Genomic DNA, 24,655 nt, shown 5'->3' with positions numbered 1-24,655 from the left:
ATATATGATATATCATATCATATATGATGCCCACTTGGGACAAATAATAATACATTGACTTGACTTGACATAACCTGCAAAAGTAACAGCTCCACAATCTTACATTTCATAGCTGAAATTTTTTAATCTGTTCAAAATGCACTTTAAAGGGAGATTTGTCAAGTATTTAATGTTCTTATCAACATGGGAGTGGGCAAATATGCTGCTTTATGCAAATGTATGTATATATTTATTATTGGAAATCAATAAACAACACAAAACAATGACACATATTTTCCAGAAACCCTCACAGGTACTGCATTTAGCATAAAATATATGCTCAAATCATAACATGTCAAACTCAAGCCCAACAGGCAACAACAGCTGTCAGTGTGTCAGTGTGCTGACTTGACTATGACTTGAAAAGTTTGGAGCGTATTTAGCCTCCTTCCTGACAAGCTAGTATGACATGGTTGGTACCAAAAGATTCCTGAGGTTCTAGTTTCATATGATGCCAGTATCTAATTAGTGGCGTTAAAACCCATTTGAGTTAACACATTATTATCGTGTTAACATTTACAGCCCTAGTATATAGTGAACACCAGATCACAGCTATGAAGTGCAAAGTAATAAAAATGCTCTGACAATGAGAGATTTGTATGAAGCGACGAAGGTTCAGGTGAGTCAAGCTGAAATACCAGTGTGAGACAAAAAAAAAAGTTTTATTTATGCTTCTATACTGTTGCAGTACTTGCTTTAACTTCTATTTTCTCTACTATGTTTATTGTTATGCACCAAACACCAAGGCACATTCACAATAAACCTATCTGAGGACACGATGGAAGAGCAAAAAGATCTACAGCTCAGGCAGGACAGCTCAGAGGTGTGTGGGTGCTTTCTGAGTTATTTTCAATCATATATCTCTCTTAAATCTTCATCCTTACTTCTTGTTATCGCTCTCTACACTTCCTCCCTCTCCTTTAATAACGGCCTCAGGCTGCCTCTGATTCATTTCTTTCTATCGGCTGAGTGCAGATGGGGCCTTTCCCGGTTCAGATTTGTGGGGTCATCTGGAGGGGACCCATCAGCTCTGCAGTACCTGTCAAGAAGTTTTTCTTTTATTCTCATCGTCAGTATCAAGTGACTGATGCAAATAACTTGCATAATGTTGAAATTCTCTGTGCCTGTGTTTTTGTACCTGCAGCAGCATCTTTTTCATCGTCTTCTTGGTTGTTGTTCATGTTCTTGTCTCTACCAGACAGCAGTCCATCAGTTCTGAGCTGTAAACAAGGAGGAAAACAAGCTCTCAGAGATACACCACCTGAGAGGAATCTGGTAATATTTCACACTCACTTAAAGGAACAGTGTGCATATCGGGGGATCTATTAGCAGAAATGGAATATAATATTCACAACTATGTTTTCATTAGTGTATAATCAACTAAAACTAAGAATTGTGTTTTCATTAGCTTAGAATGAGTCCTTCATATCTACATCGGGAGCGGGTCCTCTTCACGGAGTCCACCATGTTGCTCCGCCATGTTTCTATAGTAGCCCAGAACAGACAAACCAAACACTGAGAGGCTCTAGAGAGACGTTCATGTTTTTACGTCACCTGAAGGTCACTGTAGTTCCCCGACACACTTGTGAAACTGCGGTAACGTGCAGAACCGTGGTACCACCAGCCGCCGTCCAACTTCGTTGCTAAAGATGGCCTCTGAACGAGGCGAACGGCGTTACCACGGTTTTGCACTTGGCGGCTCACGTTACCGCAGTCTCGGAAAGAGAGGAGTGAGCTTGCAATCTATAACCACACATCTAGATAGGCTACCACCAAATCTTACACACTGTACCTTTAATTTGAACCTGAGAGCCCCCATTACCGGGGGTAACCCACTGACGTAGTTAGGAAATCTTGCTATTTCATAATCGTCTTTTTATAGACGATATGAATGTTAAACTGGTTTGAAATCAGGAGGTCTCGTGTCCAAACTGTGTCTTATTACAAAGTATTTTCACAATAAAGTTGTAATGAAACATACTTCGTAAATATAAGAACAAGTTGTGATCAAAAGATTCGTGATAACTTTCTCATCAGTCCACAATGTCATACTTGGTATCGTCGGAAACCGACTGACCATTCTGACACTATCACTCGTGGGGAACGGTGAAACGAAGCCATCAAACTTCACATTTTACAGTCACACTGACATAAATCTATGTTCTTGTCAAAGTATTTCACCAAGGCACCAGCCGATTAGACTGTTGTCAGGCTATTAAATAGGCATTATCAGTCACTATAAGCTCCATAGTGTGGGTCAATAGGGGCCTACTACACCCACCAGTAGGTTTTATCATCTAGATCACTAGATAACCGAAAGAAGGTATAAAAGAACATGACAGCAACCTCTAGTGACCGTAGTAATTATAACAAGAGCAGAAGTGGAAGTCATGCGCTGTACTCGAGACAGTTTTCACCCAGGAGACCGGAATTCGCAAACAACAATGTGTAGTTGTCTTTGTGTTTGTAGTTATTTTAACCCCAAACACGGTGTTTTTCCCTAAACTTAAATACGTTTTTTTTTTGCCTAAACCTAAAGAAGTTGTATTTTTATTGCTTTAACCTGTTTTTTTTCCTAAACCTAAAGAAGTTGTAGTTTTATTGCCTAAACCTTTTAGGTAAGAAGCCTTTTTGTTTGTGTTTAAAAACGTAACATTTTATTCAGTTTTACAACATGTTAGAACGTGTTGCTTTTAACATTCACTTTCACTTTCACAACATAGTAGGCATAGTTGGCCCCTACTGACCCAAATCTATGGTGCTTATAGCGACTGATAACGTCGATTTAATGGCCTGATAACAATCGAATCGGGTGCAGAAGGCACATGTTATCTTTGCCCAAAACGGCAGATTTTAGTTACTTACATGTCTGCAGCGATTATAAAACACCAGAAAGCCAGAATGATCGGCTGGGAGAGAAGTCAGCCTCCATCTTGTCTCTAGACTGTCGTGTTGTTGAAGGCCAGGCCTGATCATTAGTACTTCCAAACAGCCACCAGATGGCGATAGTCACCAACAATCCGTATATCATTCTCTTCAGCAAGATGAGATGAATCTGTTGATACCCCATAAACCACTGTGGGACCATCCTGCATTTATCTGCAGTTTAACATTTATCTCTTTGGTCATACATGAATATTGATCAATATTCATTGTGTTTATTATTATTTCAATGTTTTGGGGATATTTATGTTATTTGTAACCTGGTTAAATGGAAATAAATAGTTTTTTTCAAAGTAAAACTCCTAGTAGGCCTAAACAGTCAATACCTAAACAATAAACATGGCCATAACATTGAGATCGCTTGAGTATATCTTTATAAATTGTCTCATAAATGTTGTATTTTAGTGTATTTTAATCAAATTGATACTAACAGTTGTAGTCAAAGAGTAGGAAAATCCATTAAATTGCATAATTGCCTATGGGATCTTGGTTTTAATGGTGATATTGCCTTTGAAATTTAGATTTTACACTAGGATGAAAATCGTGTTTTTTCCTTTATTGCATCTCCATTGTAATCTCCATGGTAATATAGTTTAGTTTCCTTACAATGGATTCATATTCATTAGCTTCTTACCTTTCAAAAAAGACCAGATATATGCATATAAGCCTTATGGTTGAGGAGCTATTCCTGATCCATTTTGGGTATGTGTTTTTAGGCATTTTTTCTGGGCTCAACAGGTTTTAACTCATGAAGTATGCATCCCTTCAGCTGCAGTTACATATTGTCTGCAGTAATGTCTCACCTGCTGTGTTCCCCAATCCTCTCTCAACAGCAGCCTTACGTAGCTGAGGACGAAGAGGAGACTGAGAAAGAAGAAGTTACTGGAAATGCCCACCAGGGCTGACAGGAGAGGGAAGTTGAACAGCAAGTATCTGACAGAGAAAAACAAAGAAAACATTGCCCTCATTATTATGTGATGCTAAAAAGGATGCTGTTATCCCTCTTTCTCTCAGTTTAACTCCCATGCCAGTAAGTTATTTTCAATGTTTTTCTTCAGAAACCCACAGAGAAAACATCTGAACACGTTGCATTTACTCCTCTGTGGGCTGTAAGTGTAGGTGGAGAGATAAGAGAGTTTTTCCAGTGAAGAAGCGTGTAGCTCTGCTCTAAAGAGGCTGCTGATGGTGGAGAAATGTGTGTCGTCCTTTTTCTGCAATAGATTTTCTGTGTGTTAAGTTAATGAAGCCCTTACTCTTTCAAAAGTCACTAAAATGAACTAATTCTCTTGATAGATGGTACAAATATCTCAACATGTTATTCTGTAGAAATCTGAACAACTAATCACAGAACTTGCAGCCTCATGTTGTGCTGTAGACTTAACGGACATGGATTTTTTTCTTGTTTCATCACCATCTGTATGTTACTGTGAGATCTATTGTAAATCACAGTGTACACATCTTACCTTAAACCAGTGAAGTGAGCATGAATAACGAGTTGAGATGAGTAGATCTGCACATTGCTGGACATGAGCTCAATGACGGCCGTCGTTGACGGGACATACTGTGCACATGAAGACAAACGTATTAGGTAGACTTCAACAAAGTACCTGCTTGCTGTTCAGGTACAGTGACACATGCTAACACATTCACAAAGCAGTGCATGCAGAGACTCACAGGGTCATCCGTGTAGTCTGAGAAGAGCTCCACCTCCAGCAGTTGTTTCTGCTCAGCGACTCCGGTCAGAAAGGCCGGGAGGAAGAGCAGCGTTCCCAGGTACTTCAGCAGGTCTGAACGGTATCGCAGCATGCTCTGACCACAGCAGGACAACACAGTCACCCAGACATACAACACAGATTTATTACAGTCTTCTGGGGATTCATTAAACTGCTCTTTCCTTACAAATATATGATGCCAAATCCCCAGAAGATGTTTTCAGTGATGCCTTGATGACTATTTAGGAAAGGATGATTGATGTTGTCATGGATGCAAAAGCTTTACCATAACTTGATGATTTGGTTGTGTGCTTGGTTTAATTGACACTATAACAAAAGCTGATCTCAGTCCGGTGTTTTAAAGTGAAATACAATAGTTCTGCAAAGTTCAGTTTATGTTTAAACTAAGACATTGTTTTTTGTGTTGACTCAGTTCTAGGGTAAGCTCTGGGGCTCTACTTTGTGGTAGTGGATTTGACTGATATGTGTTTCAAATAGACTACTTTTATGGCTGATTAAAGTGGGGGTAGGCAGTATATTTTCTGCAATCATTAGGCAAAAATTCCATAATAACCTTTCAGCATATTTTAATTCAAGTGCTCTGAGAGAAAACTAGACTTCTGCACCTCCTCATGGCTCTGTTTTCAGGCTTTAAAAAAATTGAGAGACTTTGGCCAATCACAGGTCATTTCAGAGAAAGAGCGTTCCTATTGGCTGTGCTCGGCTGGTGGGCGGTGCTTGGTATTTCTTCAACTGATCTCAACATGGTTGCCGGGTCACAAACCTTCTCATTTTACAGCTAAACAGTACACTACAAGATGATTTTTAAAACATTTGAGGTGAGAAATAGGTATTAATGTAACATAATATTGATTCATATTTGATCAGCGCTGCCTAGTTTGACCGTCTGATCAGAGTTCGTGAGTTATTGACAGCTGCTCAGAGACGGCAAGACTCCAGCCCGGCTCTGATTGGTTGTTTTCCTCCGGTCTGTGAAATCTTGCAGATGCCATTAGGAGCACCGGAGGACACAGAGGCAGATTTCAGATTACCTGTCTCATGCACTACTGTCAGGATATAGTGACCGTTTTATAAAAAATTATTTTTGTAATAATATTTGCTCTAATTCTACCCACTGCAGCTTTAAGACTATATATGATATTCAAAACATCTTATGATTTAATGCAAAAACATCACAAAATACAGCCTTAAAAAGTACCATATCAACATCTCTCTACTGTGTATTGATATCAGTCATTAGTTCACATGTTCGTCCTGTCATCTCAATCACTTCAGCACTGAGATCACCTTCTGTTGCAGCAAGCATAAGCAGCCCTAATCTGGCTCTGACCAGGCTGTGTGATTAAAGAGGTTATTGTGCGTCAGCGCTGTACTCACAAAGCGAGAGCTGGAGGCGGACAGCAGCTGTCTTGCCTGAGAAACACACAGCAAATGCAACCTTGAATCATTGGAGTTTGCAGGAACTACTAATGAATTTGATTGCATGCACACATGTGGCCACATGGGAGCTGAACAAATCAACTCACAGTGCGAGCAGAGGAGGCAACTTGCCCTCCAGTGCGAGAGAAACATGTTGTCTTGATCATGAACATCCCCAGCTCCTGATTGATTGGAGAATCAGGCATTTCTAGCTGCAGAGACACCTGGTAGGCCTGGCCCAATGTCAGCGCCTGAACATACATTTAAAGAAGATTACACTCTAGGGAGTAGAGATAGTAACATACAATAGATAGTTGGATGCATTCATACTAGGGCTGTCAAAGTTAACGCGTTAATAACGTGTTAACGCAAATTTGTTTTAACGCCACTAATTTCTTTAACGCATTAAAGTAACTTGTGATTTTTAGGTTGTAGCAGGCTCAGTTAAAGCTAGAGTGTATACTATTATCATACCAGCTTGTCGGGAAGGAGGTTAAATATGCTCCAAACTTAAAATAAACTGTCATGGCCTTTTTCAAAGGGGTCCCTTGACCTCTGACCTCAAGATATGTGAATGTAAATGGGTTCTATGGGTACCCACGAGTCTCCCTTTTACAGACATGCCCACTTTATGATCATCACATGCAGTTTGGGGCAAGTCATAGTCAAGTCAGCACACTGACACACTGACAGCTGTTGTTGCCTGTTGGGCTGCAGTTTGCCATGTTATGATTAGAGCATATTTTTTATGCTAAATGCAGTACCTGTGAGAGTTACTGGACAATATTTGTCAATGTTTTGTGTTGTTAATTGATTTCCAATAATAAATATATACATACCTTTGCATATAGCAAGCATCTTTGCCCACTTCCATGTTGATAAGAGTATTAAATACTTGATAAATTGCCCTTTAAGGTACATTTTGAACAGATAAAAAAATTGTGATTAATCGTGATTATCTATTTTAATCGATTGACAGCCATAATTCATACATACGTGTTTCCTATTCCTCATCAGAGAGATGTTGGCCACTGGATAAGAGCAGAAAAAAGAGGCAGGAGATTCACAATCTGTCCTGCAGACAAAAATGTGAATGACGATGAGTGAGAGTAAAAGCAAGACACACACTACTAATGACTGTGTTTTCCTGATGCAGATGGACAAGACTTCACATACACACCTGTAGTAATAGTGCACAGGTGCAGAAAAAGCCGCCTTGGGCATGTAAGAGTAGTAGAAGCTGCCGTATAAAAAGGCGGCGATCCAGAGAAGCAATAAGACAACAGAGAACACAATAAAACCCTGTATAGCTCTCTGACGGGCGCGTGACATCACCCTGGCGACAGCATTGAGGAGTTCCAACAACGCCCGACCAATGAGGGCCGCCGGTTTTTCATCATCTCCTGGACGCAAAAGATTTTCTTGCTCCATGAAATCTAAACAAACAAACAATGAAGTAAATGAAAAGTAGATTAGGAGGGTTTAATTGAAAAACCACCGATATAAAAACAACTCAGAAAGGTAAATGCAACCTCACTACAAGCGTGTTTTAAAGTGTAAAGAAGCACCCGATTCAACTGTTATCGGGCCATTAAATAGGCGCTATCAGTCGCTATAAGCACCACAGATGTGGGTCAATAGGGGCCTACTACAATATTGTAAAATTGAAAGTGAAACTTAAAAGCAACACATTCTAAAATGTTGCAAAACTGAATGAAACGTCACGTTTTGAAGAGAAGGAAAAAGGCTTCTTTAGGTTTAGGCAACAAAACTACAACTTCTTTAGGTTTAGATAAAACAAAAAACAAACAGTTAAAGGGACCGTTTGTAAGAATCAGAAATGCTTGTTAACAGCGACACCTGTGGCCGTTAAGTCAACGAGAGTCAGTGTCGGGCTCGGGCTCGTGCTTGTGCTCGCTCTAAATAGACATGAACGAGCATCGCTCAAAACAGTGAGGCGACACACGTGAGGTGGAGCGAGCTGTGAGTGAAGGCAGGCAGGCAGAGGAGCAGAGTACAGCGGAGACTCCGGCCGGGGAGACCAAAGCTACGCTCTCCCCCGCGTCCTTCGACTGTGGCCAACACTGTTTAACAGACAGGCTTCACTAAATATAACTTTACGGTTTTGGTGCTTCCGTGTAGTTTGTGTTGGAGTCTTGTCTGAACAGCGTAGTCACACGCGAGCGCGCATGGGACACCGACCCGGATTGATTTATACGTGTAAGAAGTTACAAACAGTCCCTTTAAGTTTTGGGAAAAACACTGTGTTTTGGGTTAAAATAACTACGAACACAAAGACAACTACACATTCTTGGTTCACACGGGATGCAAACTCCGATCTTGTGGGTGCATCTGTTATAATTACTACGTCCATAGACGTCACTGTCATGTTCTTTTATACCCTCTTTCAGTGATCTACCATGTGAATAGATGATAAAACCTACTAGTGGGTGTAGTAGGCTCCTATTGACCCACATCTTTGATGCTTATAGCGACTCATAATGCCTGTTCAATAGCCTGACAAAAGTCTAATCGGCTGAAAGAAGTAATTAAAAGGATCATACTGGCTCAGTTTGGCCAAGATCTACAGTCTCTGTCGTTGAAATGTCTTGTTGAATGTCATCCAAAAAGGTACTCGGTTCTTATCCACATTTCCCTGTAAATAAAATATAAAGATAGATCAAGCACAGTCGTAACGTCATGCAAAAGTGTGGTTGATGATGTTCTCATGAAGCCTAAGACACAAGCACCACTGTGATAGTATTGAGAGCTGTGAAACCACTGAGTCCAATCTCAGAGGCCTTTCACATCAGATGACTGAACCAATCTGCGTCACTCCGGCTGTGTTACATGTATCAAGAAGCAAAGAAGCGTTTATCAATTTGTTTTCACAATATGTGTTGTGTGTGATGTAATGTTGGTGTAATGGTGGTATTTATCACTATTTCTCAGTCTGTCAAATTAAACTCTCACTTCATGTGACCAAAGTTCAGTGATGTAATGTAACTAAGTACATTTACTCGAGTATTGTACAAATTTGAGGTACTTTACTTGAATCTTTTCATGCCACTTTCTACTTCTACTCCACTACATTTCAGAGGGAAATACTGTTTGTTTCACTATAATTATTTAATAACTTTAGTTACTTTACAAATTAAGACTTTTGCATACAAAATGTATGAAGAGCTTAAATGTTATAATTTAAAATACCTAACAGTATGTACATACAAGTATAGCTGAAACGATTAGTCGATTAATCAATTAGTGGATTGACAGAAAATTGGCAACTATTTTGATAATTGTCAAAAATGTTTCATGGTTCCAGCTTCACAAATATGCTGCTTTTCATTTTAACTATGATAATAATTTTAATTTATTTTTGATAATTTTAAGTGTTTTACTATTGGTTGTACAAAACAAGAATTGTGAAGGTTGTGAAGTTCTACTTTTAATACTTTTAATAAAAAGTAAATTTTCCTGATTGTACTTACTGTACATACTTTTACTTAAGTAATAGTTTGCATTGCAGGACTTTTACTTGTAACAGAGTATTTTTAGGGTGTGGTATTAGTACTTTTACTCAAATAAATGATATGAATACTTCATCCACCACTGCTAAGTTTTGATGATATCTAATGTTAAAATAGGATAGGAGTTGCGACTTGCTCAACACATAAATAAACACTGACATGAGGAATTTCAGATCAACAGTTATGCTGGCAAGGATTATAGTGACTTATATTATAAGTTATTATATACTATGATACTAAAGCATTTTAACTCAATATCCAAATCCTTTGTTTTGTCTATTTAAACGTCCATGTGGTATCCATCAGCAACATGAAGACTCGGTCTTGTTATAAAAAAACTCACCTCTGGTTTCTGCAGGCCAATATGAGCTGTTAGGAAATCACTTGTCCTCTCCCTGACGTCTTTGTCAACAGCTCGACACTGTCTGGATGAAATGCTGTGAACAGAAAAGCCCACATTAATTTGAGCTGTTTAAAGCTGCCATTGGACAGCGTTTAGTCCATCCCACATGTAGAGAGACGCTGCTGCCAACTGGAACAGAGTTCTTAGTGAACATGACACTGACAACAGTTTATACTACAACTATACTTTACTCTATTAAAACCCCATTACATAGTTTATATTCAATGGAACAAGAGAAACATTACAGCAAATTAAGGCTGCTACGGTGTGATATCATAACTCCCTTTAATTTCTTTGGACAATTGTTAAAAGCTAATGTTGGATGATAATCTGACCTCAAGGGCAGCCTATATGTTGAGTTGATTCATTCCTAGTTCACACATCCTATAACCAAATCCATACGTATGTATATATGTTTGATTGTTTATTTTCTTGTTTTTATGTCTAGTTTTGTTCCTCCATTGCTGCTAAATGTGCTGCAAAGCTCTAATTTCCCCATATCACTCCTGATATTGTGTTATACTGTCCAATCACGCCCCTAAATGCCAAATGCTCGTAATTTTACGAGAAAAAAAGTCGGAATATTACGAGAATAAAGTCGTAATTTGACAAGAATAAAGTCGTTATTTTACAAGAACAAAGTCGTAATATTACGAGAATAAAGTTGTAATTTTACGAGAAAAAAAGTAGTAATATTACGAGAATAAAGTCGTAATTTTATAAGAAAAAAAATAGTAATATAACGAGAATAAAGTCGTAATTTTATAAGAAAAAAAATAGTAATATTACAAGAATAAAGTCGTAATTTTACAAGAAAAAAAGTAGTAATATTACGAGAATAAAGTCGTAATTTTACGAGAAAAAAAATAGTAATATAATGAGAATAAAGTCGTAATTTTACGAGAAAAAAAATAGTAATATAACGAGAATAAAGTCGTAATTTTACGAGAAAAAAAGTAGTAATATTACGAGAATAAAGTCATACGTTTTACGTGTTATTTTAGAGGGGAAATAGAGCAGCGTGCCGCCTGTAATTCTAAGTACAGGAAGGAGAAAAATAAAGAATAAACAGAAGAGAACAAAAAGATCCAAGAAAGGTAGAAAAAGTAGAAAAAGGTGAAACAATCTCCCGCCAGGAGGGGGAGACATCCTCTGGAGGACCAGAGAAATCCCGCCAAAACATATAGCAGCGTAGAAGAAGAAGCTCTCGTCCAATCACAGGCCGAGACTGGCAGCCAACCGGAAGAGGTCCAGTTCTACATTCCATCTCAAAACAAGCTTCTAGAAACCTGAAACCTGCTGAAAGGTAAAGTTTGAGTTATGTTTCTCAAATCTGACTGAACAGCATGTTAGATACGCTTTAAGAGAACTGAGGTAATATGACACAATGTTTACTAGAGGAGGCGTGCTGTTTGTTTTAGTGAAAGTCTGCTGGTTGTTTTCAGACTTCATCATAACAAACATCATTAAACAATAGACAGCAGCTTCTGATTCAGTTATTCTCTCTTAAACATCATTAAACTATAGACAGCAGCTTCTGATTCAGTTCTTCTCTCTTAAACATCATTAAACTATAGACAGCAGCTTCTGATTCAGTTCTTCTCTCTTAAACATCATTAAACTATAGACAGCAGCTTCTGATTCAGTTCTTCTCTCTTAAACATCATTAAACAATAGACAGCAGCTTCTGATTCAGTTATTCTCTCTTAAACATCATTAAACTATAGACAGCAGCTTCTGATTCAGTTCTTCTCTCTTAAACATCATTAAACAATAGACAGCAGCTTCTGATTCAGTTATTCTCTCTTAAACATCATTAAACTATAGACAGCAGCTTCTGATTCAGTTATTCTCTCTTAAACATCATTAAACAATAGACAGCAGCTTCTGATTCAGTTCTTCTCTCTTAAACATCATTAAACAATAGACAGCAGCTTCTGATTCAGTTCTTCTCTCTTAAACATCATTAAACTATAGACAGCAGCTTCTGATGCAGTTATTCTCTCTTAAACATCATTAAACAATAGACAGCAGCTTCTGATTCAGTTCTTCTCTCTTAAACATCATTAAACAATAGACAGCAGCTTCTGATGCAGTTCTTCTCTCTTAAACATCATTAAACAATAGACAGCAGCTTCTGATTCAGTTATTCTCTCTTAAACATCATTAAACAATAGACAGCAGCTTCTGATTCAGTTCTTCTCTCTTAAACATCATTAAACTATAGACAGCAGCTTCTGATGCAGTTCTTCTCTCTTAAACATCATTAAACAATAGACAGCAGCTTCTGATTCAGTTATTCTCTCTTAAACATCATTAAACTATAGACAGCAGCTTCTGATTCAGTTATTCTCTCTTAAACATCATTAAACAATAGACAGCAGCTTCTGATTCAGTTATTCTCTCTTAAACATCATTAAACAATAGACAGCAGCTTCTGATGCAGTTATTCTCTCTTAAACATCATTAAACAATAGACAGCAGCTTCTGATTCAGTTCTTCTCTCTTAAACATCATTAAACAATAGACAGCAGCTTCTGATGCAGTTCTTCTCTCTTAAACATCATTAAACTATAGACAGCAGCTTCTGATTCAGTTATTCTCTCTTAAACATCATTAAACAATAGACAGCAGCTTCTGATTCAGTTATTCTCTCTTAAACATCATTAAACTATAGACAGCAGCTTCTGATGCAGTTCTTCTCTCTTAAACATCATTAAACAATAGACAGCAGCTTCTGATTCAGTTATTCTCTCTTAAACATCATTAAACTATAGACAGCAGCTTCTGATGCAGTTCTTCTCTCTTAAACATCATTAAACAATAGACAGCAGCTTCTGATTCAGTTATTCTCTCTTAAACATCATTAAACTATAGACAGCAGCTTCTGATTCAGTTATTCTCTCTTAAACATCATTAAACTATAGACAGCAGCTTCTGATTCAGTTATTCTCTCTTAAACATCATTAAACAATAGACAGCAGCTTCTGATTCAGTTCTTCTCTCTTAAACATCATTAAACAATAGACAGCAGCTTCTGATTCAGTTCTTCTCTCTTAAACATCATTAAACTATAGACAGCAGCTTCTGATTCAGTTCTTCTCTCTTAAACATCATTAAACAATAGACAGCAGCTTCTGATTCAGTTATTCTCTCTTAAACATCATTAAACTATAGACAGCAGCTTCTGATTCAGTTATTCTCTCTTAAACATCATTAAACAATAGACAGCAGCTTCTGATTCAGTTCTTCTCTCTTAAACATCATTAAACAATAGACAGCAGCTTCTGATTCAGTTCTTCTCTCTTAAACATCATTAAACTATAGACAGCAGCTTCTGATGCAGTTATTCTCTCTTAAACATCATTAAACAATAGACAGCAGCTTCTGATTCAGTTCTTCTCTCTTAAACATCATTAAACAATAGACAGCAGCTTCTGATGCAGTTCTTCTCTCTTAAACATCATTAAACAATAGACAGCAGCTTCTGATTCAGTTATTCTCTCTTAAACATCATTAAACTATAGACAGCAGCTTCTGATTCAGTTATTCTCTCTTAAACATCATTAAACAATAGACAGCAGCTTCTGATTCAGTTATTCTCTCTTAAACATCATTAAACAATAGACAGCAGCTTCTGATGCAGTTATTCTCTCTTAAACATCATTAAACAATAGACAGCAGCTTCTGATTCAGTTCTTCTCTCTTAAACATCATTAAACAATAGACAGCAGCTTCTGATTCAGTTCTTCTCTCTTAAACATCATTAAACTATAGACAGCAGCTTCTGATTCAGTTCTTCTCTCTTAAACATCATTAAACAATAGACAGCAGCTTCTGATTCAGTTATTCTCTCTTAAACATCATTAAACTATAGACAGCAGCTTCTGATTCAGTTATTCTCTCTTAAACATCATTAAACAATAGACAGCAGCTTCTGATTCAGTTCTTCTCTCTTAAACATCATTAAACAATAGACAGCAGCTTCTGATTCAGTTCTTCTCTCTTAAACATCATTAAACAATAGACAGCAGCTTCTGATGCAGTTCTTCTCTCTTAAACATCATTAAACAATAGACAGCAGCTTCTGATTCAGTTATTCTCTCTTAAACATCATTAAACTATAGACAGCAGCTTCTGATTCAGTTATTCTCTCTTAAACATCATTAAACAATAGACAGCAGCTTCTGATTCAGTTATTCTCTCTTAAACATCATTAAACTATAGACAGCAGCTTCTGATGCAGTTCTTCTCTCTTAAACATCATTAAACAATAGACAGCAGCTTCTGATTCAGTTATTCTCTCTTAAACATCATTAAACTATAGACAGCAGCTTCTGATGCAGTTCTTCTCTCTTAAACATCATTAAACAATAGACAGCAGCTTCTGATTCAGTTATTCTCTCTTAAACATCATTAAACTATAGACAGCAGCTTCTGATTCAGTTATTCTCTCTTAAACATCATTAAACTATAGACAGCAGCTTCTGATTCAGTTATTCTCTCTTAAACATCATTAAACTATAGACAGCAGCTTCTGATTCAGTTATTCTCTCTTAAACATCATTAAACTATAGACAGCAGCTTCTGATTCAGTTATTCTCTCTTAAACATCATTAAACTATAGACAGCAGCTTCTGATTCAGTTCTTCTCTCTTAAACATCATTAAACTATAGACAGCAGCTTCTGATTCAGTTATTCTCTCTTAAACATCATTAAACTATAGACAGCAGCTTCTGATTCAGTTCTTCTCTCTTAAACATCATGTCAGAGAAGCTTCCAGAAAACTATTCATTATACATATTAACAAACTGCCTGTACTGTAATCACAGTTAGTGAGATCACAGTTATAGCTACTTAGTTTACAGTTCTGTTGGAGCCAGCAGATACTATATATATAAATACATATAAATATTTATTTATTACACTTTGATAGATATGTAGCCTAGACAAACTGTATTTTAAAATAAGTCCACGACAGATATTGTTTTTAAGTACAGGAAAGAGAAGAATAAAGACAACAAAAATATCCAAGAAAGGCAGAGAAGTAAAATCTCTCACCAGGAAGAACTTTTAGGTTTAAATATAATACTAAGATAAAATAAGATATTCCTTTATTAGTCCCGCAGTGGGGAAATTTGCAGTGTACAGCAGCAAAGGGGATAATGCAAAAAACAAGATGCATCAGCTAACACAGTAAAAAAAAGTGTAACAAAATATGTACCATTTAAATAGAAGGAAGTGTAAAAATAGGAGCAGTATATACAGTATTGACAATAAACAGACTATTAACAAAATTGCATAAATGGAAAATGATATTGCACAGTGAGAATGAAATTCCATACTAGAGTGTAATTTGTTGTTATTCATGTTTTTGTCCTCTTCTGTCCTCTGGTTGCAGGATGTCTTGTAACACCAGTGTTACTCGTGTTAAGGTGTCCTCTGTGGGCCAGGCACAGCGAGTCCCAGTCCACCTCATGCCCTGTGAGATTGAACACAACGGTCCGGCTCAGGTCTCACAATACCTCACTGCTACCATGAAAGACGGCAAACTAGGTACACTCTCTACCAGTAGACTAGAGCTAATTGTCACTGGTCCAGTTTGCATTACATACAAACAGTAGTGGAGATAAAACATATACAAATAATCACACAGATGATCAGCAAATGTGGGGATTTTCTTCATTTTTTTCAAGATTCAGGAGAGTAGGAAAGTCAATAGGTTCCCAAAAGCTGTCAATACACTGGTGGCCATGTTTTAATTGGACAGTCTTGCAAAGATAATATGTCAACAGGACAAATCTCCTCTGGTTTTGAGCTATTTTATGCTGCTTTATCTTGTAACAAATGGACCCAATATGGGACATTTATGTCTAAGGTAAATGGGTAAATGGGGGTTCAGAAAGAACCCAGGTCAGGCAAATAATCAAAACAGCAATATAATCCATACATTTATAAAGGTGTATCTCACGTTTTATCCCACAGTCATTTTTAGTAGGCGGGGGGAAACGGTCTCTAAAAACAATCCTTTGTGTATTTTTCTCATTACAGAGAAGGCAGTGTCATTTAGAGGGCGTGGGTTGAAGGGGCAGGAGCTCAGCTGTCCACAGGGCTACACCGGCTTGGTGCTGAAAGAGATCAACAAGTCCGGCTCTGATCAAGAGGTAAACATCACTGATGTCATCTTTCACATCACAAATCCTACGCTGACCAGCAGTCTGGGTCAAACATAAGGCAAAGCACTGACTACACGGTGCATAAAATGCAGGCGAAAATGTTGTTACTATGTGCACATGATGGTAAATTATGTGTGTCCAGGACAGGACAGTGAAGGTGTCCTCTGTGTTTGACAAGCTGACATACTGGAACCTGGAGACGCCTCCGAACTCTGATGATACAGTGGTGATGGCGATGGATTGGCCAGAGTTGGCTGAGGCGGTGAGTTCTTTTGTTTTGTAGCTGACTTTAAAAAGGCTGTTTAATCAATGACAGTTTTTCAGTTTAATCACTTTGAAGAACGTCAAAGGATCAGTGGCTTGAGAAACTAGCTAGAGTACACTAGATCTTTATAAATGATCCGACCTAAAAACCCAGCCCAGTGTTGTCAACACTTTTTAAATGAAATAAGGAGCAGTGTTTCTGTGGGGGAGAGTGACTCCCTTTGGCGTGGACTTCAGGCTTTGCAACTTTACAGAGCTTTTACATGCACAAAAAACTATATAACACACCAGAGGAAAGGGGAAAAGCACAAAAGCATAACAGGTCCCCTTTAAAAATAGATTTCTGGGTTGCAAAGTTGCTGCTGGAACAGTGTTGTGGCTCTGTTCTTGTATTGTTTCTCTTCAGTTGAACAAATACGGCCAAAATTGACTATTTCATTAGAATATCATTTGGACACAGACAGATTTGTGGGTGGACGCTGATATTTAGTCTCTTCACAGATCCACGGGCCATTAGAAGACTGAAGAGAGAGACAACTTCCTGCTCAGAGGTGGCAGGGTGGCGACACCTCAGCGTGTTACAAGTGAAATGTAGTTTGCTGTTTACTGTCCACAGCCAGCAGAAGAAATGCTAACAAGTTCAGTGTTACTATTCCAGAGTAATAAGTAACAGACTTAATGTTTATATTTTTGTACTGTGTGTTCTTTTCTAGTGAAATGAAGACAAATAAAAGATGTTGACTGACCAAAGTGTGTGATTATGTGATTCACTGAAACAAACAACCACATTGTTTCTACTGAACACAGTGTTTATTCACAAAGTAACATTTAGATTTTGCACACTGGCTACCATGAAACGATGATGATCACTGACTCAATTGTCCCTTCTTCTGAGTATCCAAAACTCTTGGGTTTGTATGGAAATACCAATTTTCATCATCACATACAGAAACTGTAAAATGGTGCAGAACAACAAAGTCCAAAGTGTCAAACAGTCATTCAGGCACATTTAAAGTTTAAATTTAAACATTTAAAGAGAAGGCAGAATCACTGCATGTGTCAAAATGTGCTCGTACTGTATATTCTGTCATATTACAGGAGAAACGCTACAGAGGGAAAGGTCACATAAAGGATGGACCCCCAAACGTATCCACTCCTCTCTCACTTCCACTTAGGGCAGCCACAATATCAGATTTTCACTACACGATTATCATGGCCAAAATAATTCATGATAATGATATTATTGCAATATCTATAGAAAATTTGAAGAAAACAAAAATGCTATTAGTTAAATTCATCTTTAACTTTGTTTATTGTGTGTTTGTCTCTTTTTTGGCAAATTAATTACACTCAAAATACGAGAGATTTAAGAGGCGTTGGATTATTTACACAATATTATCACATGTGTATTATTAACATATCAATATTTCATTTTAAAATACCACGGTTATCGTCAATACCGGTATATTGCAACACCTGTACTTCCACTGCTATCCTATCAGAGCATGTAGATGGGAAGTTGAATAGTTTTCAATTCCTAACAACTTTTAATTGACCCTGATGGAGAATGCCCAGCACAGACTATGAAATGTGTGGTGAAATCATAAGTTAGGACAAGACAGCCAGAGTGCAAAGAGAATCTGGCTGAATTTACAGTAAGCTACTGTATATAATCCTGGACAGCAAATGGAAATGCATTAGTTGGTTGTCATGTAAAATATCAGTTTGAATGGCTGCCACTTTGATATTTTTGGGTCAGAGGCCTCATTTAGGAATCTTCCTAATCAAAGACTTCTCACTGTTAAAGGAGACAAAGTAAAAGGCCATTTGGCACAGCTGAACATTTACTTCATCATGAAGTGGCTTCATTAAAATGGATGCAAGGAAAAGCTTGTATTACAGATTATAAAATAGCACTATCTGTAGAATTGGTCCAGGTATTTGTTCTGATGGTTTCATCCTATGAATAAAACAGTACAGACAGTACAACGCTACTACATTTACAATCAGTCAAACTCTGCTGGCACAGTCACACACTGAAAAGGCAGTAGTACAAATAACAATTCATGTAACTGACATAATTAAAAAACACAACAGCTTTCCCTTATTTGTGTTTTGAGTTAATATAACAAACATCAAATGTAGGATGTCTAGGGCTGACCCAAATGCTTCCAAGCTTTGACTTCCAAATCAAAATTTTAATGCTTCGTTTTGCTTCGTTGTCTGCGCCCCGAAGCTTCAAATATTTCTCACAGAAGCTAGCTTCGAAGCCCAAAAAATGGTATTCTTGACAGCCCTATGGATGTCACACTTTGAAAATTGTTTGAACACTTCCTGAATCTTCTAACAACAATTACGTTTTTTATCATTTTTCAACCCATGAATCATGATAAAGGTATTAAAAAAACAAACCTAAACTGTAAAATGCCTCTTAAATTGTTAAAAAATAGTAGCACAACATCATAAAATCAGTCACATTGCTGGTGTTTACTCTGTAAGTGTGTGTATGAGTTATTGTATTTCTGTACTTAAGGGGATCAAACGTTGCCTGGGAACCAGGCGAATCTGCGAGCTCATGTTTTATTTGCTCTAATTTGCATTTGCGATTTGGTCTGGTGGTGCCAGGCTGGATCAAATGTCCTCAGTAGAATAGAAAGCCTGGGTGTCTGCAGGGTGCAAATATAAAAATAGTAATTAACACAATATTTGGGCAATTGTGAAAGTAATTTTTCTAAATTTTCTGACATTTTATAGAACAAACAAATAATCGATTAATTGAGAAAATGATCAACAAATGAAGTGAAAATTAAAGTAATCATTTAAGTTTAGATGTTAAATTAGAGTTAGGATACTAGATATGTGTTCATAAGTATAGAAATACAACAGTGTGTGTGTGTTTGTGTGTTAGCTGAGAGGTGGTGGTTGTGGTGGTAGGGAGGGCTCCATGTCTGCCTTGCTGCGTTTGGCCGGCAGCGTGTGGTCATGAGCTTTGCGTATGTGTCTGTACAGGTCGCCTGATTGCGTGTAGCTCCGGTAGCAGTAGCGACACTCGTAAGGACGCTCACGTGTGTGCACGATGGCGTGGCGCCTTAGCGTGTATGTACATGAGAAAGTCTTTCCACAGACTCCACACGTGGGGACGTCCTCCACAAAGTTCCCCGCAGAGTCCTGGTATTCCTGGAAGTAGGCGGGAGTGTCTGTGTGCTGCTGAGCTGTGGACGGAGGAATGAGGGCAAAGGAGGAAGTGTCCTGGGAGGAAGGGCCGGCACCGGAGGAGGACGAGGAGGGAGAGAGAGGGAAGGAGTAGTCATTTGAATGGGAGGTCATTTGTAAGAGGCCCTGTGGGTGGGAGGAGAGAAACTGAGGACTGTGCAGCTCCTCCTCTTCTTCAAACTCATCGTCCACTTCCATCACTGATTCCCTCTCTCCGCTTTCCTCTTTTTCCTCCTCTAGCTCTTCGTCAGATATAACAATGGCCTCCACTTTCACTTTCAAATTCTCTCCATCATTGTCATCTGTCCTCACTCTGCCCATAAGAGGGCGGGATCTTTGATTTCTAGTGGTGGGTGAAGTTCCCGTATTCCCTTCAGGTCCCTTAAGGGTTTGGGTCTGAGGAGCACAGTGGAAGTCCAAGCTTTGGCGTTGGAGCGACACAGTGTTCTGGATTCGAATCTCGGGAAGTGCCCGCTGTGGTGGCGAGCGTGTTGGGTTGTGCGAGTTGGGTTGTGCTGATGATTGGATTAACATGATCATCTGTTGTCCTCCGCCTGATTGGTGGTCACCCTCTGAGGGTCTCCTTACAGAGTCATTGCGTGGCAGTCGGGGTACGTCCTGCTGGGGGCTGGGGGAGAGGGTGGATCCTAACTGGGAATAAGCAACCACTGACTGACCACCAGTCTGGCTCACTGGCACCAGGGAGGAAGAAGACGAGGAGGGCTGTTGGTTACTGCTGTGGCTGGTAAAAGAAAGAGAGAAAGAAAGAAAGAAAGAAAGAAAGGTAGATATCAGTGGGCAACTCCGGGGTCTGAGAAGTGAATCCAATACTGACGTGCCTTAAACTTGCATTCTTTCTAACAGCCAGCAGGGGGCGACTCCTCTGGTTGCAAAAAGAAGTCTGATTGTATAGAAGTCTATGAGAAAATGAGCCTACTTCTCACCTGATTTATTACCTCAGTAAACATTGTAAACATGGGTTTATGGTCTCAATCGCTAGTTTCTAGTCTTCTTCAATACAGCATGATGTTCATTTAGTAAGTTATGGTCCTATTTAACCATTTAAGGTCAGTTCCTAATCATAACCATCTTGTGAGAGTTTCAGTGCGTTACCTTCTAGACATGACCATAGCTCCATCCTCTTTGTTCTCATGTCACTTCTGGTTGCAAAAAAAACAAAATAGCGGCAGCCAAAATGCCCTGAAAATGCCGAACTCGAGGCTTCAACAGCAGTCCACAAACCAGTGGGTGACATAGCAGAAAAACATCCAAATAATGTCAAATAGAATAATATATTTTGCGTTGTCTGGTCTGGGAGTTATCCGTCTTTTGGTCTTAGAACTTTAACCCTTTCACAGTGTGTTTTCAGTTCATGAAGTTAATTTTAACCTTGTTGGTTGCCTAAAAATGTCTTATTCAGCGTTCGTTTGTGTTAAGCTCCATCCTCTCGTGTCACTTCTGGTTTGCAAAAAACCTAGATGGCAATGGCGAAATACCAATTTCGGAGCAACAACTTTTATCTTTCCAATTAAAAACAGTCTAGAAATTCAAAACAAACCCGTACCTGTATGTCTCAGTGGTGCTGCAAGGGCTGCAGAGTGCCGATCCCTCTCCCAACCTGGCGTGACCTCTCGAGGCAGGAGCAGACCGGCCTGTGATGAGGCCTAGCACCAGCTCTCCGCCTGGGGGCAGAGGAGGGGCGTCCATGCCTGGCTGCGTGGTATCAGCGAGGTCGGGGCTCAGAGGAGTCTGAACTCGTGCCATTGATGACCCTCCACCAGTCCTCAGCTCAGACTTCACAGAGCCCAATTGACTCCTCTCTGTCAGTATAGATACTGATGAGAATGGCGCTGCCATGACAACTGGATTCAAGTGATTTCCTGCCATGGCCACAACAGGCTCAGCTCCACCGTCACCCCCACCCTCCCTCCCCGTCTCTCCTGCCCTCCTCGCACCGGCGCTCTCTTCAGAGCGAGTGCTGTCTGCCTCAGCCAGAGGCCCTCGTCTCTGCAGTCGTCTCTTGCAGACTCTCACCACCTCGTTCATGTGCAGAAAGCTTGCAGCCGCCAATATGTCCTCCACGGGTGGAGACTCGCTCAGCTGCAGCACGCCTTCATAGACAAAGTCCAAGAGCAAGCCGAACGCAGCAGCCGTGACAATGTCGCTGTCGAGTGTGACAGAGCTGCCGGTGCCGTTTCCACCGATGACCCCCGGAGAGTCTGAGTAGAACATGTGGAAGAACGGCGAGCAGGAGGCCAAAACAGCCCTGTGAGCCAGGAAACGGGATGAGCCCACCATGACGGTGCAGTCACAGAGGAAGCCCCGCTGACGCTGGGAACGCAGAGCTGACAGCAGCTGCTGGGAATGCTGGGGGAACTCCATCACCTGAGCAACAGAGACGATCAAAATGAGAGATGGCAGAGACATAAAAAGACAATGCTGTTGTTACTGAAATAAATCTACACTACTACAGACAGCTCTGTGGTCAGCTGCATCAAGTATCTTGAAAAGCATGTTTTTGGTAGTTCTCTTGTGATTTCTTTAGTAAATAATGAATTAAACATTCAGTCATCTCTCTTAGGGAAATATCCATAAAAGGTCAGTTCATCGAAACTGCAAAAAAACATGTTTTCCCACTTACCACTAACAGCATATAACCATGTTAGTTTTGGTTATAGCTGCTGTCTTATTTCTTAGAAGGAAGAAACAGTCCTATTCATACGGGATATCATATGACCTACTGATCAACAATCTGGTATTTGAGAGGAATTTAAAGAGAACTTATAATGTCAGTGTTTTTAACTACTGGGTACGTATTCTAATATTACGGGGTACATGAGCGTAACCATCCTTGAGAGCCACACACAGGCCATAAATGAGCGTCCACCACGTCAGATGCACTGTTGCATTATTACTGCCCTGTTTTTATCCATACATTTGTACACTAATCTGTGTTTGCTATATTTGTCTCAGTCTTAAGTTCCTCATTGAAAATAAAGAACTTTGAATTTGAAAGTTTTGTATAGACATTTCCTGTCTGAGGGGCAAAGGCAAAAAAAGAATAAGGGAACCAGTGCCCAGACAGTCTCTAGCAATAGGCCTTTTTCACAGCAAACATTTTGACATGTCATTGCAAGGTAAACACAGGTGTAATTAATAACATTAATTAATTTTTCCAAGTGGTCCCTTGACCTCTGACCTCAACATATGTGAATGAAAATGGGTTCTATGGGTACCCACGAGTCTCCCCTTTACAGACATGCCCACTTTATGATAATCACATGCAGTTTTGGGAAAGTCATAGTCCAAGTCAGCACACTGACACACTGACAGCTGTTGTTGCCTGTTGGGCTGCAGTTTGCCATGTTATGATTTGAGTATATTTTTATGCTAAATGCAGTACCTGTGAGGGTTTCTGGACAATATTCGTCATTATTTTGTTTTGTTAATTGATTTCCAATAATAAATATATACATACATTTGCATAAAGCAAGCATATTTGCCCACTCCCGATTACTCATAGACAATGATGCAATGAATCACAATTAAATATTTGAATCGATTCGACAGCCCTAGTAATAACACACCTGAAAGAAATGGGGGACCCTGGGACAAAATCTTATCAAATGTGTCAAATTAGGGGTACTTGACATGAAAAAGTTTTTCTTTTTACTCGGAAAAAAAAAGTTTGGAAATTTGTGTTTGGTCGAATATTTCTGTTGTTACAATGCTAATTGGCATTGCATTTTACATCGTTGGATAGCTTGTTTATTTACCTTCACAATGATGGCCAACTTGTAAGGATCATGCATTTGTGGGATGAGCAGCACAGCTGATTATGTGGTTAGCGCCCAAGAAAAATTTGCCAAAATGTTCTGCCAATGCAGAGAATCTTCATCTTGGAGGATGAAGTTAGGTCCCAGATTGTGCAGGTGTGGGATCGCCACTGGCTGCAGAATCTCATCCCGATATCTCACTGCATTGAGATGGCCTTCAATGATGACAACAACACACAACCACGCTGGTTGACCTGCAATGAATCCTGGTTGAGGGATGGAATGCCATCCCACAGCAACATGTGACCAGGTTGGTGACCAGCATGAGGAGGAGGTGCCAGGCTGTTGTGGCTGCGTATGGATCTTCCACCCGCTACTGAGGCTCCTGACGGTGTATTAAATCAGGGCTTCTCAACCATTTGTAACTTGAGGCCCACGTCTGATTGTTAAAATAATTCCGAGGACCACTTTCCCAAATAAATAACAAACTGGGCTATAAATATGTGTCCACTGTCAAGTGTAATGTAATATTCAGCTTACCCTCACCCATCACTGCCATCCAATATGCATCCAAAGTATTCAGGGTCATATTTCCTCACCACATGCTTTGGAGCTTTTACTGGTGCAGGGTTGTCTCCAACATCACTTCTCGTTTAAAAAAATGCTGCATTTTGTGTCACTGCATCCGAGACATATACAGCGGGTAAAATAAGTATTGAACACGTCACCATTTTTCTCAGTAAATATATTTCCAAAGGTGCTATTGACATGACATTTTCACCAGATGTTGGTAACAACACAAGTAATCTATACATACAAAGAAACCTAAACAAATAAGTTCAGAAATTAAGTTATGTGTAATAATGTGAAATGACACAGGGAAAAAGTATTGAACACATGAGGAAAGGGAGGTGCAAAAAGGCATGTAAAGCCAAGACAACAGCTGAAATCTATCAGTAATTAGAAATTAATCCGACCTCTTGTCAGTGCAAATTAATATCAACTAGTTCAGTCCCAACTGATGGCCTATAAAAAGGTGTCTCATTACCAAGGTGTCACACAAGAAACATCTCATGATGGATAAAAGCAAAGAGCTCTCTCAAGACCTTCGCAACCTTATTGTTGCAAAACATACTGATGACATTGGTTACAGACGCA

General features: G+C 39.1%; 3 protein-coding genes across 5 annotated transcripts in view; 1 reads left to right on the top strand and 2 right to left on the bottom strand.

Annotated features, from left to right (window-relative positions):
• Positions 1-460: 460 nt before the first annotated feature.
• Positions 461-10,085, bottom strand: LOC119494263 (seipin-like). 2 transcript variants are annotated; one of them, XM_037780013.1, is made up of 11 exons: positions 10,008-10,076; positions 8,699-8,790; positions 7,315-7,570; positions 7,131-7,209; positions 6,242-6,385; positions 6,093-6,128; positions 4,657-4,791; positions 4,446-4,543; positions 3,786-3,915; positions 1,178-1,259; positions 461-1,078 (listed from the first exon to the last, which is right to left on the bottom strand). In XM_037780013.1, exons 3-11 carry the CDS (start codon positions 7,563-7,565, stop codon positions 1,032-1,034), a joined length of 1,002 nt encoding a protein of 333 aa, XP_037635941.1. In that variant the 5' UTR covers positions 7,566-7,570; positions 8,699-8,790; positions 10,008-10,076; the 3' UTR covers positions 461-1,031. The 2 variants fall into 2 exon arrangements, with proteins under 2 accessions (XP_037635941.1, XP_037635940.1); XM_037780012.1 differs by lacking the exon at positions 8,699-8,790 and having other exon boundaries at positions 10,008-10,085.
• A 1,134-nt stretch (positions 10,086-11,219) lies between these two features.
• rnaseh2c (ribonuclease H2, subunit C) lies at positions 11,220-17,258 on the top strand. Its single transcript, XM_037779222.1, has 5 exons — positions 11,220-11,373; positions 15,470-15,624; positions 16,120-16,232; positions 16,387-16,506; positions 17,010-17,258. The coding sequence occupies exons 2-5, from the start codon at positions 15,471-15,473 to the stop codon at positions 17,031-17,033; spliced, it is 411 nt and encodes a 136-aa protein (XP_037635150.1). The 5' UTR covers positions 11,220-11,373; position 15,470; the 3' UTR covers positions 17,034-17,258.
• A 662-nt stretch (positions 17,259-17,920) lies between these two features.
• Positions 17,921-24,655, bottom strand: part of zbtb3 (zinc finger and BTB domain containing 3) — a 9,240-nt gene continuing 2,505 nt past the window's right edge. For both annotated transcript variants that reach the window (XM_037780611.1, XM_037780612.1), the window contains 2 exons: positions 21,286-22,106; positions 17,921-20,463 (listed from right to left, as the gene is read on the bottom strand). In XM_037780611.1, coding sequence (XP_037636539.1) covers positions 19,413-20,463; positions 21,286-22,103 — 1,869 coding nt within the window. In that variant the 5' untranslated portion in view covers positions 22,104-22,106 and the 3' untranslated portion in view covers positions 17,921-19,412. The remainder of the gene's footprint in view (positions 20,464-21,285; positions 22,107-24,655) is intronic.

This window comes from Sebastes umbrosus, chromosome 9 (genome assembly GCF_015220745.1).
Source record: "Sebastes umbrosus isolate fSebUmb1 chromosome 9, fSebUmb1.pri, whole genome shotgun sequence".
Lineage (NCBI taxonomy): Eukaryota > Metazoa > Chordata > Actinopteri > Perciformes > Sebastidae > Sebastes > Sebastes umbrosus.
Note: the sequence above shows the minus strand (reverse complement) of the source record. Positions and strands in the feature narration are given on the sequence as shown.